Raw genomic sequence first — 18,573 nt, forward strand, 5'->3', positions numbered from 1 at the left:
TGAGTATAAATACAATAAAAAATGACCCGAGTGATGTTTTAACAAATTTTAACTGACCGGAAACCGAGTTATTGTACGGCGACCGGAACGAATATGGCGTTCAAAATTTTGTTGTAAACCGAATTGTTCATAAACGGGCGTTCGTAACCCGAGGTTTGACCGTATTTATCGTGGCATTTTTCAGCAGTTTTTACATTTTTTATATACTATCGAGTTTTAATTTCCCTGCTCTGTTATACATAACAGAAGGAAACTATGGCGACCGGTCAAAATTATTAACTTAAAATTTTTACTAATTTGGATTCAGTGGACCTGGAAACGTCGAGAAATGCAAAACATTCGCGTTTTCTTTTTCTGTTAGTGTGCCTGGAAGCCACGATTTTGTTCACCTTTGAAATATTCGACTAAAAGCTGTGCTTTTAGTTGAAAATTTCCGATTAAAATGGCAGAAGGATTAATTTTGAGAGAAGGAATAGGTTTTATTTTAAAAAATTATAAATGCTAATAACGAGTAAAAGCGTCATTAAGTCCGATCCTACTCTAGATGTGACACACGACTTCCTTTATCTTCCCGCCCTTCGACCTTAACTACCAAAATTTAATACAGTAGAGAGTCGTTAATCGGAATCAATTGGGGACTGGGGTTGTTCAGATTAGTGATTTGTTCCGATTACCGATTATGTACGAAAAAATATATTAACCTGTCCGATGTTCAAATTTTTCTCCGTTGCGTGTCGCTTCGTGTTGAATTTTCGTCGATTTTAAGCCTAACGAAAATTTTTATAATAATAATCGAGGCTATCGTATCGTTAAAAATTATTTCTTCATTTTGTACAAACAAAATAAATATATTGAAGAATATATTTAAAGGTTAAATAGAGCATATTCGTCATCGAATAGTTTTCGAATTTATTTCATTCGACAAATTGATTATTCTTTCGATTTTAACGTAAATTTATAGAAAATTTGAAAACTAATTAAGAAGCTGAATAAGGAATTATTTTTAAAAATGAATACATTTGTTAGAGATGAATTACGTAACTTAAGGTAATTTTAAGTATTGTATATATTGTGTTTGCTTATAAGTTTCGATTTTCTTAATGGAACTAGGCCACACCTTTAAAGAAAAAATTCAAAGAGATAAACCTTGATATCTCAAAGAGATAAACTTTAATATCAATTTAGAACCTCATCTCTTTTGTTGTAGGAATGAGAAAAAATTGAATTGATTATAGGCCTATATTGTATATGTATACACTGTATTTACATTTTAAATTCTTTCCTCAGAAGGCAACTAAGAGGGCCTTTTTTGCCAAGCCCAAAATGAGACGGCCGGGTGATGAAAGACCCGAAAAATTCCTGGAGAATTGCTCGTCCTGTTCGATCTCGAGTCTCGCAGAGTTATAATAAATTGGACCTTTGCCCTCTCGGCCCAATTTATCGTACGTTACACTCTCTACAAGCTTAAAATCGAAGTCCATTCACAGCTGAAAACCCACACACAATCTACTGCAATTCTATACTGCGAATGGGAATGGAATTCTATCAGAACTGGCTCTTTTAGAACTTTTCCTTTTCTATTTAAATAAATACGAAAAAAAATTAAATACCAGTTTATATAAAACACAGAGGCCACTCTTTTTTACTGGTATTTTCTTTGTATGAGTGATTTAAAAATTCGAATTGAGAGATACGGGCAATTATCTTCGCAAATTAAAAATTATTACACTGGTACTGACCAGCAATTTAAGTATCCTAAACGTGTCGTATTACTCTTATTAAACTTTAATTAAAATTTAAGGATCCATTAAAGTGCCTAGTAAATGTATACTCGAGTTCTTTAAATCAATTTTGCTGCCTAACTATGGAAGAGTGATACACAAAGTATGAACTTCATTCTCAATGTAGAACAAATTGTAGGAATTTCGTTTTGTAAGTCTTTCCACTCGGCAAACACTAAGATTAGCTTTTTCTCGTGTTCTTTGAGGCCACGGTTAGGCCCATAAGGGAACCTGCATAAACTATTCATGAAAATTTCGTAAAGTTACTGACCCGAATGCGAACCCGGGGTTTTTGTATTGATGAAACGAGGGAACACGTGGTCTTGCCCACGTGTTCCCTCGTTTCATCAATACAAAAACCCCGAGTAGGAGGGGTGTCTGCCCGGAGAACTTTCTATGAGTAATTGGCTCCTATTTAAGTGTTACACGAGTGAAGAAAACCCTGAAAACTCCACTTCGCCAGCCCATTGGTAAGACGTGAACGGCCGCTGGTGGGAATTAAGAGAATATAATATATTCTCTTAATTCCCACCAGCGGCCGTTATATAAAAGTGTGTGCGTGTGTGTGTGACGTGCTTATTTATATAATCTTTCTATTAAGCTCATAATATATGTATTTATATTTAATTTCTTCAGAGTGAAAGGAACACAAATTTACACTGAAGGAATGAGTTTTCGTATATTTATGTATTGTATTTTAGTGCTTATCATCATTATATTCGTCTTCGGATCATTTATGATTTATCAGAAAACAAAGAGTAAATATGTAATGAATTTCTATTGAAATAATAACACAAAAAATTAATCTAATTACTTTAATTTTAATTACAGGTTCCTCATTACCATGTATTTCTGCTTCTTGCGTGGACGCTGGTTTGTATCAAAAAATAATGCAAATAATTTAATTAATTAACATTAAAATTTTGATGACGTTTCTAAATTCAAAACATTTTAAAACTTAATTGAAATCAACAGCAATTGACATTTTGCTTTGGATTGACGAATCAGTTGACCCGTGTGAAGACTTTTATTCCTTTGTTTGTGGTCAAAAACAGAAAAATTCATGGAAACAAGGAATAATTTTCAATAAGATAATAGAAAAACAGCGAAAAATAGATAATGTTTTAATAAGTAAATTTATTATCTTAATTTACATTTAAAAAATTAAATCTTTAAAGCACATTACAATTTTCTCTTTCAGACATATTTAATAAAAAAATAATGAATTTGACAGCACCAATTTCTCGAAAGGCCTTAAATTATTATCAATTCTGTCTTTATCCATGTAAGTTTAATGACTTCTAACTTAAGTTACAATAAATTTAGATAGATTAAAGTTTATTTTCAGATAAAAGAAATGAGAAAAATATGGTATTTTACATGATAAAGGAATTTGGGGGATGGCCCATAATGAGAAATTGGAAGGAAACCGGATTTCTATTCAGTACCGTGGCATCAGTAACTAAGATATCCAAACATGGCCTTTTTGAAGTGGGAGTAACTTTAAACAGCAAAAATAAAGCTGAAAATATATTAATGGTTACAATTAACATATGAATTAATTAATTAGTTTCAATTATATTATTTAAAATACTTAAGACGATATTTGAATAAGACTCAGAGGCGGCCCTAGTATTTGCGAGGCCCTAGGTAAAATTTATTTCTATTAAAGACAGATGGAGGTATAGCATGCGTTTATTTAGGTGTACAATACTATTGTATAAACATTTTTAATATAGAAACAAAAACTAGTAAAATACATAATGAAGTAATAAAAACATTTTACAATGAATTGGATAATTGAATAGGTATAGAAATTCTTCTACAAAACTTGTTTCTTCTTTTAACAGCTCTAAATTTATCACATAGGAAAAATCCACTGTAACAAAATTAATTTTAACTTTGAAAACGATTCTTATGCAAATGAAACAGATACAAATATAATTATATTTTCAATAATTACTAATTTCTCTAAAATATACTGTAATATTTGCAGGCCCTTATAATCGGGAGGTCCTAAGTGCCGCCTTTTTTTTCCTTTTTTGCTTTTAAGTAGGGCCGCCCCTGAAAAAACTACGCTTAAAAAATTGGATTTTGACAGTAAACTTTTTCAGTAATTTCTTGTAAATAATAATGTGCTTACAGATTAAACGTGTTCCGTCAGATGACGTCACAAATCAAACGATAATAGGTTTGACATCATATCCTTCCGCTTATCTCACCGCTTTTGAAATCGAAGAATTAGAACAGTTGCACGAAGCAAGAAATTTTGTGAGTGTAAATTACACTTTTACATTATTTAATTTCGATGGCATATATAGAGTGTGAAGATCCTAAAATCGCGTCATGTCGGGGAATTTCGGAAGTTCCACCGGACCTAGAGCACGTGTCGGGCGGTAAACTCGACCGAAGTGAAGCACTTGTGCTAAAACAAACGCCACACGGTGATAGACGACGGGGGAAACGTCCAACAAGTGAGAGAAGGGCTGTGGCAGGGTGCTCGTATATAAGAGTCGGGATGTACACAATCAAAGAAAAAACAACGGGAAGGAGAGACTTATGGTCAAGGACACCTGTTAGATCATGTGAGCCCGGGACAGTCTCGAGAAGGGGGGGGCGGACACAGAACATCTGGCTGATCAGTGTAGTCAGATGTCCAAGAGAGGGGGGCAAACGGTGTAAATTATGAGGGTAGCTGTCAGCGTTCGGGGGCCGTCCCCGGCCGAACTTGGTTTTCGTCTTGCTTAGAAACGATAGACTGACCAATCGGGAAAAGGGGAAAGGGACCCAAGACCTTTAAAAATAAGCCAGGACGATTAAGTACAAATAAAGAAAAATATATATTTCTCTTACAGACAATACATGTAAAATGTGTCTTTTTTATCCAGACGTCCTTTCTCACGCAGTTGAGGGATAAGACAATTCCACGGCGGAGTCGACCTTTTATTTGAGGCTTCTCGTCCGCCTCACAATGTAAAATAGTCCAATATTTCCCTCTAGCGGTAGCAGCACAATTTAAAAAATAATTTACAATCTTTAAATCGTCCTGGCTTATTTTAAAGATTGTAAATTATTTTTTAAATTGTGCTGCTACCGCTAGAGGGAAATATTGGACTATTTTACATTGTGAGGCGGACGAGAAGCCTCAAATAAAAGGTCGACTCCGCCGTGGAATTGTCTTATCCCTCAACTGCGTGAGAAAGGACGTCTGGATAAAAAGACACATTTTATATGTATTGTCTGTAAGAGAAATATATTTTTTCTTTATTTGGACCCAAGACCAATCAAGAGGGGAAGATTCGAGGGAAAATCGTATAAAAACCCCCGAATCAAAGTCGGAAGACACAGACACAGTACTTTTTTTTTTAACTCTTTCCGCCCTGTGGGCACTAAGAAGGCCTCTTTTAGTAGGCCCATTATGGGTTCGGCCAGGCCCACAATGGGGACGGCCGGATGGCCGAGCGGTAAAGGTGGCAGACTACCGCTCTGGGGGACCCGGGATCGAATCCGAACGGGTCGAATAATCCCCAGGAATTTTTCGGGGGGTGGTCCGTTCGAATATGTCGGGCCCCGTCCCTCACCACCCGGTCGCCCCATTGTGAGCCTGGCCGAACCCATAATGGGCCTACTAAAAAAGGCCCTCTTAGTGCCCACAGGGCGGAAAGAGTTTAAAAAAAAAAAAAAAAAAAAAAAAAAGGCCCACAATGGGGCGACCGGGTGGTGAGGGACGGGGCCCGACATATCCGAACGGACCCCCCCCCCCGAAAAATTCCTGGGGATTATTCGACCCGTTCGGATTCGATCCCGGGTCCCCCAGAGCGGTAGGCTGCTACCTTTACCGCTCGGCCATCCGGCCGTTACAGACACAGTACTAGGAAGTGAACGACGGAACTTTAATCAGCCCCCTACTCCCTACGCCGACGTCCGTCACCGACCCCTCGGACTTTTCTGCCTGATTGCTCCGGGGCTCCACCGACGACTTCGACATCCCACCTCCGATCGCCGTCATCCGGAGCTCCTTCCGCCGCAGACGATCTAAGATCGCATCGCATATCATTCTTTTGTAAGTTTGCTTTAATGTTAAAATAAACGGTTATTGTAAGACACTTGTCATCTTTGCCTCTGCCACCTCACCAACATACGATCAGTCCCTAGGCTTTTCCTGACGCGCAATTAACTTATTGCCCCTAAATGTCGGCAACTTACAGAGGGTGATTTGCTAATTATGATTCAAATTTACGATCAGATATCTTTCGTTCTACTTGTCGAATATAAATAAAATTTTGAAAACCGGTAGGTGTTGCTTTTCTTTACATTCTAAGAACGTTTCAGTTCTATTTTTTTTAAAATGGAGGCAGCAGTTGCGAGCGAATTTGACGTGTGCATCAAGCTTCTTTCCGAAGGTCTTTTATCCCGCACTGTTGTAAAAGCCCTCGAGAAAAATGGAATTGAATTTTCCCAGTCTACAGTTATTAGAGTTCTTAGTAACAAAACGAAAAAGCAACAAGCAAATGCTTCTTGAGTTACACCCAATATTTCCATGGCCTCGCAAATCTCGGAGTAAGGATAAGATAAAGTTAAGGAAATTAAGTAGAAAAGAAAATTCACCTAGTTAGAGGACCATAGCAAAAATGTCTGGGTACATCTCAGTTCAGTTAAAACCATTATACATAAAGATTTGCAAGCAGCTACCAAGAAAAAAGCATCTGGACATCGCCTCACGTCTGCGCACAAACAGAACCGAAAGACTAACGCAAGGGAGCTCTACGAGAGGCATCTGGCTAGAGTCTTGACTACGACGGCCGGATGGCCGAGCGGTAAAGGTGGCAGCCTACCGCTCTGGGGGACCCGGGATCGAATCCGAACGGGTCAAATAATCCCCAGGAATTTTTCGGGGGTGGTCCGTTCGGATATGTCGGGCCCCGTCCCTCACCACCCGGTCGCCCCATTGTGGGCCTGGCTTAATCTATAATGGCCTTTCTAAAAGAGGCCCTCTTAGTGCCCACAGGGCGGAATCTACTTATTATAATTTAGGATTATCTTTGAGACTTTGTAGAGGATCAGTTCCATCAGGAACGAAAATTGATCTGTATTAAGAAAATTCGAGCTTATTTGAGAAATTTTAGACTATGCCCAACTATTTTAAAAAATGTAAAAAGCTATCATTCTTTAATACAAGGAAGAAGTAATTAAATGAAGAAACTATAATCAATTTTAATTTTCTGTTAATTGTTTTACAGGAAGACGAAACAGATCCTAACGATTCACTAGAAATAATGACTATTAAAGAATTCGGCAAAAGAACTACATTTGTAAGTTAATTACAATTATAATAAATGTTAAATGATTCACTTATTGGAAATTTCATTTTAACGAAGGACAAATGGATCGACTTTTTTAATATGGTGTTAGAAGATGCCAACAAGACTGTTACTGAGAGTGACGCCATAGCAGTGTACAACGTCAATTATTTTAAAAATCTTATCTTGACCATAAATAGAAAACACATTAGCGAAAGGTTAAGTTAAATGAATTATAATATTATTGAATAATATATAATAATTTTAGAAAAAGAATATTTCACTCGGCGCGAGTACAATTTCTTCAAGTTGCAGCTAATATTCGTAGAATAGAATAATTAGCCTAACGTTTATCATATACGGTTCATAATTAGTTACGATTTTAAAGTTGTAAAGATTGGGATCAATTGAAATTATGCATTAAATAATTCAAAATTTACTGATGTGGCTGTAAACGTTAATTAAAACCCCTAAAATATTGGGAATTAACTAATGATTTTTGAAAGTGTCTTCATCGTGTTCTTTCTACACACGTCAAGATGAAGACATTTTTAATGTCTTGTTTCTTTTGAGAATTTTCTTAAAATAAATTTCTTAAGTTTGAACTATTATATAACTTTATAAACATCTCTTGATATAACTATCAGCATTTATTTAATGTTTAGAATCAATTAATTGCGAGTGTATATTTAGGTATTACTAATATAATAGCCGTTGTCTGTGTGTGTTTGTGTGTGCGAATTCCTTATTACTCGTATTATTTTTGTCCACTCAAGCTAAAATTTTGTTTTGTTGCTCTTTACGTTCCAGGCCCACCAGTGGCCAAGCGGTTTCGTTCCCTGAACACTGGTAGTTCGGTCGTGGGCCAGGACGGTTTTTCTCCACGTCTGTAATGCCTGAATAGTGGCCAGTTACCCTTAAAAGACCTCCCCGCTAGGCAGATTGCTCAAGTGTTGCATTGCCGTACATAACAAAACAAACAACTCTACGTTACAACAGATAGCATAAACCACTTAATTTGTAGAAATATTAGCAAATTTTTTTGAAATATCCACTTGTCTCAATTCTTCAATCTCTACTTTCTCACAAAAAGTATTCCGTCGTGCATGACCGAGGAATTTCTAGTTACCACATGAAGTTCGACTAAAATTTACAGACCTAATTTATTTTTCAATAAGCAGTAATTGATGTTATAAGGCATTGGCGATCTCCCTGGAGGATTTTCTACGAGAAACTTTCCTTATTTAGGTGTTAGACACGCGAACAAAACCCGGAAACTCCACGTGGCCAGATACAACCGGGATCAATTTTCCAATACCATTGATTAGTAGCTTAATCCTGATATTAGGCCATTGCTAAGCCACTAAATGAATTTCAAGAATCTGAATGATAAAGACGTGAAAATTATTACGAAATGCTAAGTTTTTTAAAATTAAATTTAATGAATTTTACTTATACGTTTTTTAAAATTATACTACAGATTACGTGGTTAATGTAACTCTTGGTGCCAAGATGGCGGCTCCTCTCTGATTTCAGCAAGGAAACAGTGGGACGCACGTTCTAACCTAACCTAACCTATTCTAATAAATTGGTTGCTAATAATTATGGTAATTTATTAGAATAGGTTAGGTTAGGTTAGAACGTGCGTCCCACTGTTTCCTTGCTGAAATCAGAGAGGAGCCGCCATCTTGGCACCAAGGGTTACATTAACCGATTACGTTTTCAATGACTTTAATCAGTAATATATTATATTTTTCACGTAGAACTCTAGCAAATTATGTTGTTTTTCAAGCTATTACTTACTTCGGGAATTACATGACCAAATACAGAATTAATAATGTTTCCCAACCTGATAAGTGCATTACGGTGTTGAAAGATTTAATGCCGTTTTATGTAGATCATTTATTTATAAAGAAACACACGGATTTAACTTATATGGTAAGTAATTTGAATTTTATTCAATTCTAAACACTACTTGAAGTCTCTTCTCGTCTCTAGATTAAATATATGATGGAATTTATTACACACGAATTTGAAATATTTTTAAATCAATCATCGTGGATTGATTCATCCAAGCGTAAATCTTTAATTAAGAAGGTATTTATGTATTGTTAATCTAAACATTCTATATACATTTATACGTATTATATTTCTACAGTCTTTGCAATTTTAAAATATTGATTTTTTTCGTAGCTTGAAAATATGCAATTTTTGTATGGTTATGATACAAAAATAAAAGACATCGATTACGTAAATGATTATTATAAATACGTAAGTGTTAATTAACATTAATTAATTTTTAATAAATAAATTAATTATTTTTAATCTTAGAGAAAGTACTGTACATCATTATGAAATTTCATAGGAGTAATAAACAAGAAATCTTGTTGGACTTGATATAAAATCCAGTCCAATCATATCCAGTCCATTTCTTGTTTGGCCTGAAATTTCTGGCAAAGAAAATTCACTTCTGATGGGAGATGAAGTCGTTTTTTTAGAATAACATTTTCATATAAATTTGACACTACGAGGTTGAGGCCGAAGTTTTCAACGCGAAAACGTGTACGTCGGACGTTCGGCGCCGCTTTCCTGCAAGCCTAGAAGTTCGGCAATGGCCTTTGGAATATCGTGCATAATTTCACTGACTTTCCAAACGCCATTGCCAAACTTCTAGGCTTACAGGAAAGCGGCGCCGAACGTCCGACGTACACGTTTTCGCGTTTAAAACTTCGGCTTCAACCTCGCTATTATTCTTATATATAGTATTTTTGTTTTTGTAATGGTAATGTGTAAAATAACGTCAAATTGATGTAACAGTATATGTGATTTTGACAAAACGATGTATCTAAGAACTGTAAGTACTATATTATTTTATTCAAAGTACAGTATTTCGTACATTTCGGCACGTAAGATCTTTTCTTCATGTTTTGAATCTTTCCACACTGTGGATAGTAAGAAAGCCCTTTTTGTCATTTTCACTGTGGGCTCAGTATGGCTCCCAATTGGGGCGGTCGGATGATGTAAGACGAGACCTGACATATCAGGAGATGCCTCGGTAGAAAATCCACAGAAAAACGCCCCTTAGACAGATCTCCAATGTATTGCGTTTCTTATTCGATCAATCTCAAATCCCAAAAAGATTTTCTCATATTTATTATAAATTTTTATAACTAAATCAATAAAAATATACATTAAAACTTTACATCTCATGAAAAATTATATTTATTCCCAGGTACCAGATCCGACAGACGATTGGATGCAAACGACTTTATACCTTTCTTATATTCCAAACTTAAACAAATATGCTCAAATTACCATTCCCGTTAACGGAATAAGGTTATATTCAATTTTATAATAAATAATATATATTTATATACAGTAGGAGTTTGTTGATCTGGCATGGGATTAACACAGTAGTTGTGCACTGCATTGATTAAAGCACGTGGGCACACAAATCAGAACCATACAGTAGAGTTGATTGATATAGAATGCGCAGTAATGTCTGCAACGTGTTTGGATCGTGCGTAACTTATCGAATTTCGAGAAAATAAGCCAAAACGCCTGTTAATCCGGCACCACTCTGGTATTATAAGTGCTGGATTAACGGACTTCTGCTGTATTGATTTACATACTTTTTACACGTGTAAATATCTTATAAAATGGTTATATTTTTAAATATTTAGTTGGCCTCATTATTCTATTACAAATGCACGTATTTACAACGTAGAAAGTAGCAACGTCATCGGTAACATTTTTCGTTTTCTTAATCAATTTTTAAAAGGATTTTAATAGAATATTTTACAATTTATCATTTTTTAAATTTAGTTATTCCCGAAACCGTGATACAAAAGCCATTCTTTGACATTGATGCACCCAGGTTATTTACAAAATACATTCTTTTTTTTTATATACGGGGGGATGCAAAAGTAGGTATACAGTTGTTATTATGAGAAAAAAAACAGGGAGAAAATAGGAAAAAAAACATTTATTTTTATGTACAAATTAAATCACAAATACGGAATACGAACTAATAAAAGATAATAAAAGTAATAATATAATAATAATGAACACCAAACATTTGTATTTCTCAGATTCTAAACTGCAGGGCCGGATTTTAGGCGATTGGAGCGATTGGTGCCTATAGGGCCCCGCGCTGGAAGGGGCCCCGCATCACGTCAAAATTTATATATTTAAAAATAGTACATATTACAAAAATAAATATCTAGGTATATTATTATTAAAAATAAAACAACATATTTCAATATGTAAATTAACAGTTAATTAATTTTGTTATTTAAAGTTTGAGGGGCCCCGCAAAAAAAAAAAAAAAAATTCAATCGGGCCTCGCACCTATTGGATCCGGCGCTGCTAAACTGTATACCTACGTTTGCATCCCTCCTGTATATATATATATATATATATATATATACAGTACTTTTGCTTCTTTATATTGATTATAAATACTTGTTATAGTTACTTGAATTTTGCGTTAATCGGAACTTTAATTAGTCGCGAATTAATTCGTTCGTTGATTGGAAAAGGTAAATTGAACAAACATCGAAAATGTTCTATTTTATTGTACGAAGTTTGACTGTGAATATTACCGATTCGTACTTTTAGAAGGCAAAAGAAACGAATTCCGATTTGTCGCTGATTGGTTTGGTGAAGAAGATAGAAAACAATTCGAAAAAAGAATTCAAAGTTTCAAACAACAATACAATGCTCTAAATGTTTCTATGGATGATGCAGAGGTAAAATAACGTGTATACAATTTATAACTGTCTTTTACGTTTGACTTTCTGCCCTGTGGGCACTAACAGCACCTTTGTTTCCATATCCATTACGGCCAGACCCATAATAAGTAGGCCGGAAGGTGAGAAACATTCTGGCACCCAAGCGGGCCTCCTTTAGCAAACCCATTATGGGATCGGCCAGGTCCAAATGGGGGAGACCGGATAGTGAGGACGGGGGCCGACATATTCGATCAGACCACCCCCGAAAACTATCTGATGATTTTTCAATCCGTCTGAATTCCATCCCGAGTCCTCCAGAGCGGTAAGCTGCCATCTTGCCCGCTCGGCCATCCGGCCGTTCCGGCATATCTGGGACAGATATTCCCTAAAAAGTCCCGATATTACTTGTTCGGATGCAATCTTGGATCCCCTAGAGCGGAAGATAACATCTTGAACCGCCTCGGCCATGCACCATCAATTTATACCTCTTATAATTTACGTTTTTTTTCCCTCCAAATTACACGTAAATAAAATAAGTTTAAATTGCTTCTAAATTGTAAAATTATTGTTGTTATAAAAATTGCAATATCAATAACGTAAAATAACATTTAACATTTCAGATTAATGTTGATGAATTAAGTAACATCGGAGAAATTCTTCATCGTGTAACAGCTGATGATATGGCAATCGGATTAGCTTATCGAGTAAGTATATGGAATGTTTTAAATTTATTAATTGTAAAAATATATTCTTCGATTATTTTAACATTTAAATTATTGAAAAACTACAAGAGTTAGATATATATACATTTTTAAAATTAATCTTGATATTACTAGAAAACTCGTGGTTCAATCATGCCTCTAACGTATACACGATATTGTTTGTTTTAAATTCCATTCGTGTTGTAATGTGTATTGTATGACGAACCAGTTAAGGTATTAGCCACCGTTCTGGGGAATATGAAAACTCATCCGGTCTGATCGAAATACCCCAGAAATTTTCGAGAATGTAGTCTAATCCGGGCATGTCTGGCCTAGAGGAATCCATGGGGGCTCTTTCCTCTCAAAGAGCAGAAAGCGTAAAAATATGACAACAAGAAAAAATAAGGAATGTACTGTTTTGTTACAGACAAATATTTATAAGAATATTTAAAAATGATAGAAACAAAGTCATTAAATGTGTTAACAACATTTAGATGCAAAGATCAAATTAAATAATTTACATTCGGCCAGTGGCGTGCCGTGACATTTGATGATAGGGAAGCTGTGTTTCTGTAAGAAGCCGACTTACAGGGGCAATCAATTAATTGCGCGTCAGGGCTCGTTCGTAATCGTTTGTTCGGTAAGTCAGTAAAAACCGTATACTTCTTTAAATGTATTTTTAATAGATTATCTGACGTACTTTTTTTTTTAACTCTTTCCGCCCTGTGGGCACTAAGAGGGCCTCTTTTAGTAGGCCCATTATGGGTTCGGCCAGGCCCACAATGGGGCGACCGGGTGGTGAGGGACGGGGCCCGACATATCCGAACGGACCACCCCCCGAAAAATTCCTGGGGATTATTCGACCCGTTCGGATTCGATCCCGGGTCCCCCAGAGCGGTAGGCTGCTACCTTGACCGCTCGACCATCCGGCCAACGTATCTGACGTACTTTAATAAGTAAGAAAGTTCAATATAATTACTTCCGTTATTAGATTCAATAAATTCCCTATGCCCTCTAAATGCCAATTCTTGCTTTGAGAAAAAACATATAACATCTATTAATTTAGATATATCTATTAATCGTAATTATCTTAATATAAAACTCCTCTAAAAACACCGGACTATAAGCATATCTTCCATTCCAAACCTAATAACCGGTGCAAACAATTATATTTCTGGCTAACGTTTTCGGTCCCTCCACTGAGACCTTCCTCAAGCCTATATTACTTCCTACTCGATCTTTTTCCAAAACGATTTTCGAACAATCGAACCTTTAAAATTTTCCGTTATGCACGTGCTTCCCGATTAAATCGAAAAAATCGAACAATTCTTGAGAGAATTGTTCGAGTAGGAAGTAATATAGGCTTGAGGAAGGTCTCAGTGGAGGGACCGAAAACGTTAGCCAGAAATATAATTGTTTGCACCGGTTATTAGGTTTGGAATGGAAGATATGCGTAATTATCTTGTTATAATTTTCAATATTTATTTTATATTGTCTACCAATGTTAAATTCTATTCCGCTTTGATTTCCAAATTGCTTCAATTTTACGGAAGAATCGTCATTCGTCATAAATTTTATCGTCAAAATGTCGAAATTTTTTTGTCGACGTATTTATATTTAATTTAGGCATTGGTCTTTCTCTTTTAATAATGTTTTCTTTTTCATTATATGGTCTTGAGCCAAAACTTTTTTAAAATAAATTTTTTAATCACTAGCCACGATATAAGGGCTAAAATTAAAATTATAAAAAAAACTTACTTAGTAAAACAAAATGTGGGATGAATATACATGCCTAGTACAAAAAATTTTTCAATTGTATGAATATACTTTTAAAGAAACTCATAATTAAATATAACTTTGTGAAGAAACATACATAAAAATAACAAAATATTCTTTACTTTTTAAATCTTAAAACAATCCACTTAGTGAAATAGCTCCCTACGAGTGGCTAATGAATGGAATCAGAGACGTCCTGGTAGGTGTGCGGCGCGTGCATGCACGTAGGCTGCCAAATCCCGTGGGTGCCGATACCGGTCAATGTCAAATGCCTCTTTTGTCGCATTACTAGTATATCTCAAAGGACGCCACAGGGCTGTTGTAAATTTTAAACGTTTCTCACCATAGCTGTAAAAATCTAAATATGTTAAACTTAATGGTCATTTGTTTTCTGACTAATTCGTTTTAATACCAGGTGTACACGGAAATCAGTTCCCCACTGTACTGAGCAAGTGATTGGTTCGGTTAAGCTTTTGTTTAAATAAAATTCTGGCTCTTTCGGCAGGGTTTTATTTATGTCCCCATTCCCTAATCTCTTAATTATTTAACTACTTGTTAAATAATTAAGAGATTAGGGAATGGGGACATAAATAAAAGTAGAAATAAGTCGAAACCAGTTACTTTGTACCTGAATATCTGTAGTCTTGGGAAAACATTGGAAAGACAAATTTTTATGACAATGGATATATAAATCGTAAATTTAAGGAAAATAAATTCTAGAGCTTTTTTTCTACCATTGTATGTCTCATTCATTAAATTTGGTTGTAAACGATGCTGCCAAAGTAACAGTTAATTTTTTAACACTGTACTAGAATTGTACACGTTTTTTCTGCATCCCCTTACAGATGGGACATACTAAATCGTAATATCACCGGTTTAACATTGAAATCCGTATGTAATATAAGATGGGAGAGCAGAATAAACGCAGAATAAATATATCAAATATTTTAATGGAGTTTTTTTTTTTTTTAACTTCTGTCAACTATACAGAACTATCATAAAAACATGCCAGTAAACTCCTATCGGTTGGGTTAAGTTATAACAAGTTATAACTTTTTTATAACATGGGCCAGAATAAATTTTACGTTTTTTCCGCGGGCCGTAGTAGTTAATTGACGCCTTCTTGTGACTTGTAATTTTTTAGTCTGCAAATATGAAATAAATAAATAAAAAGTTAATTACTACATTTATTTCTCTTATCGTTTTCGAAAATTACAAAGAATTGGAAAAATAATTGGATTAATTAGTTGTTTTTCCAATTTAATAATCTATTATAGATCTCGCGGGCCGGATAGAAACTTTTCGCGAGCCGTAGCTGGCCCGCGGGCCGGGGGTTGCCCGCCGTTGATCTAGTCTGCTCGTGATTCACATAATCGGGCGAGGGTGGCCGAATATCTAGCAGGCGGCTAACAGCCCAGAACCGCTCCGGGATATAAAATTGGATGCTTTATGCGTGTGTCGCTTCTACCAGCTAAACCGTGACGTTGGTGCTCTGTAAAACGCATGCGCCAATGCCTATAATTTGGCTGCTTGGAAGTTGACAGGCAGGCGGCTAACAGCTCAGAACCGGTCCGGTATATAAAATTGGACGCTTTAGGCTACGTCCTACGTGGCAGCGTCCAGCGACCGTGGGCGGAAAGAATCTTTGTACGCGCGTCCAACTCGCGAGCGACTTCTGTCCGGAGTAGATGCGTGTTGTTTACAAACTGGCGGCGAGACGACTTCGTCGAATGCTTGCTACGGAAAGTATGGCGAACATTAAAACGATAAATTTAATAGGTAATTGTTATCACTAACTAGATACACAACATATAAAGAATCCTCACAGAATAATAAGTTTAAAAAAGTTTTATTTTTAAAACGTTACATTTACAAAATCAGAAATTATTAAATTACGTAAAAGATTATTAATTAAAGTACATACAACATATATACACAATTTATTTGTCATTCTGTTTTCATTCATCTACAAAATCAGCCATTTTCTTCTTTGGAAGCGCGAGCAGTGGAAGCGGCGATCAAACTTGCTTGGTAGCTGCTTCCTGAAAGCGCGTGTAGAAGCGTCATCTGGTGGTCGCTACACGCTAAACGCGGCTTCTCCGGACGCGCACATTTGCTTGAACTGGTTTGTCCGCTCCGCTCGGAAGCGCGTTCACGCCCGCAGTCGCTGGAAGCTGCCACATAGGACACACCCTTACGCGTATGTCGCTTCTACCAGCTAAACCGGGTGAGGTTGGTGCTCTGTAAACCGCATGTGCCATGGCCTATATAATCTGGCTGATTGGAAACACCTGGTTTCGACATTCCTTCCTCCACCGAATTATTCGAATATACAATAGCAATCTTATCGTTTTTTTCACATGTAGTATAGAAATTTGTAAAAGATACATAATGCAGTTATAATAAAATATTAATTTTAATTAATTAAAAGTACGTTAAAATATGAAAATTTATATTTTATAAAATACAAGGGAAGGTCATTGGAAGGTGGAATCGGCGCTTCCATCGCTTCCAATGACGGCACGCCACTGCATTTCACTATACATATTTTCCCCTTATATCTCGGAATCAATAAATAATACGACTAGTTCATTTGTAATGTAATGTATTAATATTTGACGGCCGGATGGCCGAGCGGTAAAGGTGGCAGCCTACCGCTCTGGGGGACCCGGGATCGAATCCGAGCGGGTCGAATAATCCCCAGGAATTTTTCGGGGGGTGGTCCGTTCGGATATGTCGGGCCCCGTCCCTCACCACCCGGTCGCCCCATTGTGGGCCTGGCCGAACCCATAATGGGCCTACTAAAAGAGGCCCTCTTAGTGCCCACAGGGCGGAAAGAGTTAAAAAAAAAAAAAAAAAAAAAAAAATGTATTAATATATATAATCTCCATCCCCCCGAGTTTCCATTACGAGTCGAGTTCGCTTGTCGTGGAAGATATTGTATAATATAATGCACAGCTTATGCCGACGTAACTTGCTAACTAATCAATCATTCAACATTCAACAAGTTACAGTAGAAATTCTTGTACATTTGTTCATTTAGTAAGAGGTTTTTTTACTCTGTGCACGGGAACAAAACAATAAAATACATTAATTAAATAAACAGCATACAAAATTACAAGACAAATATTATACAATGCTGACCAAGCTATCCTAATAATAATTTGTAATAACTTGTAATTACTTTAAATCTAACGTTGGCGATAGTCATTATAGACTCTGTTTTTTGTATGGTATCCAATTGAAAAAGGCCAGTAAGGCCAAAATGCATTTTGGAAAGGTTAATTAAATACGCTGGGAGTATAATAAGTCTTTTCATTAGTCCTAAGTAACTATTTTTTGTGATTAATTTTAAATCTAATTAATTAATTGCAGGCTTATCAGCGTTGGGTAAATATAAATGGAGAAGACCAATCACTTCCTAGATTAGAAAATTTTACTATCCCTCAACTATTCTTTTTATCTTACACTAATGTAAGTTCTACTAAATTGATAGATTAAAAAAAAGACTCCATATTTTGATATATATATTTAAATATTTTATAGTTATGGTGCACCGGAGGACACAACTCATCCGACAAATATAGGTGAGTTTGCGGTTAATTTTTTTATTAATAATTTAGAGATTAAATCTCAAATAAACATATTCACTGTCGTTTTATTTCGTTTACATTTTATTTTATAATATGTTTTATAATTTTTATTTTTTAGAATCAATATTTCTAATAGAAATGTGAAAGAATTCAATGAAGCTTTTAATTGTAGGAAAAAATCTGCTTCCAACTTTAGTAAAGATGCAATATCATTTTGCGTTGTGTGTTAAAAATAAAAACAAAAATTCAGTGAAATCACTAATTAATTAATTAAAAAATTAATTTAATTCGTTTCTTCAATGTTTGGTTTATTTAAAATTGTAGGATTTTCATTATTTTAATGAACACACAGCTGCATTTGGCATCAGGCCTCTCCCATAGGTATTAAATGAATTCAATAGAATAAATGTTTTATTATTTTATTTTATTATTATTAATAAATTTCTACTTTTTTTTAAACTAATTAACTAACTAAAACTCTTTCCGAGAAGGTTAAGCAACTCGTTGCTGGATTTTTTTTCTTTGGAACTTAAGTTTTTTTTATTTAATTATTTGCAAATATAAAAATTGAATTATAATATAAAAATATATAGAATTGATTAAAACACTGAAATTTTAAATTATAATAATGATACTTTAGTCCAGGGTCTCTCAATTAGTTTTGATTGTAACCTCCTTTTGAGCTGGTT

The 18,573-nt window shown here is 35.4% G+C and overlaps 1 protein-coding gene across 1 annotated transcript; it reads left to right on the forward strand.

The window, feature by feature from the left end:
- Window positions 1-889: 889 nt before the first annotated feature.
- LOC136989119 (neprilysin-3-like) lies at window positions 890-18,120 on the forward strand. The gene is made up of 21 exons (XM_067287221.1): window positions 890-1,047; window positions 2,418-2,539; window positions 2,613-2,654; window positions 2,757-2,912; window positions 2,983-3,066; window positions 3,130-3,320; window positions 3,927-4,052; window positions 7,022-7,093; window positions 7,160-7,299; window positions 8,845-9,019; window positions 9,080-9,178; window positions 9,275-9,352; window positions 10,314-10,417; window positions 10,765-10,826; window positions 10,907-10,958; window positions 11,555-11,622; window positions 11,702-11,832; window positions 12,435-12,518; window positions 17,667-17,765; window positions 17,838-17,878; window positions 18,003-18,120. Exons 1-21 carry the CDS (start codon window positions 1,010-1,012, stop codon window positions 18,112-18,114), a joined length of 2,076 nt encoding a protein of 691 aa, XP_067143322.1. The 5' UTR covers window positions 890-1,009; the 3' UTR covers window positions 18,115-18,120.
- The last annotated feature ends 453 nt before the right edge of the window (window positions 18,121-18,573 follow it).

This window comes from Centruroides vittatus, unplaced genomic scaffold, assembly GCF_030686945.1.
Source record: "Centruroides vittatus isolate TY-2023 unplaced genomic scaffold, ASM3068694v2 contig_1276, whole genome shotgun sequence".
Classification (NCBI taxonomy): domain Eukaryota; kingdom Metazoa; phylum Arthropoda; class Arachnida; order Scorpiones; family Buthidae; genus Centruroides; species Centruroides vittatus.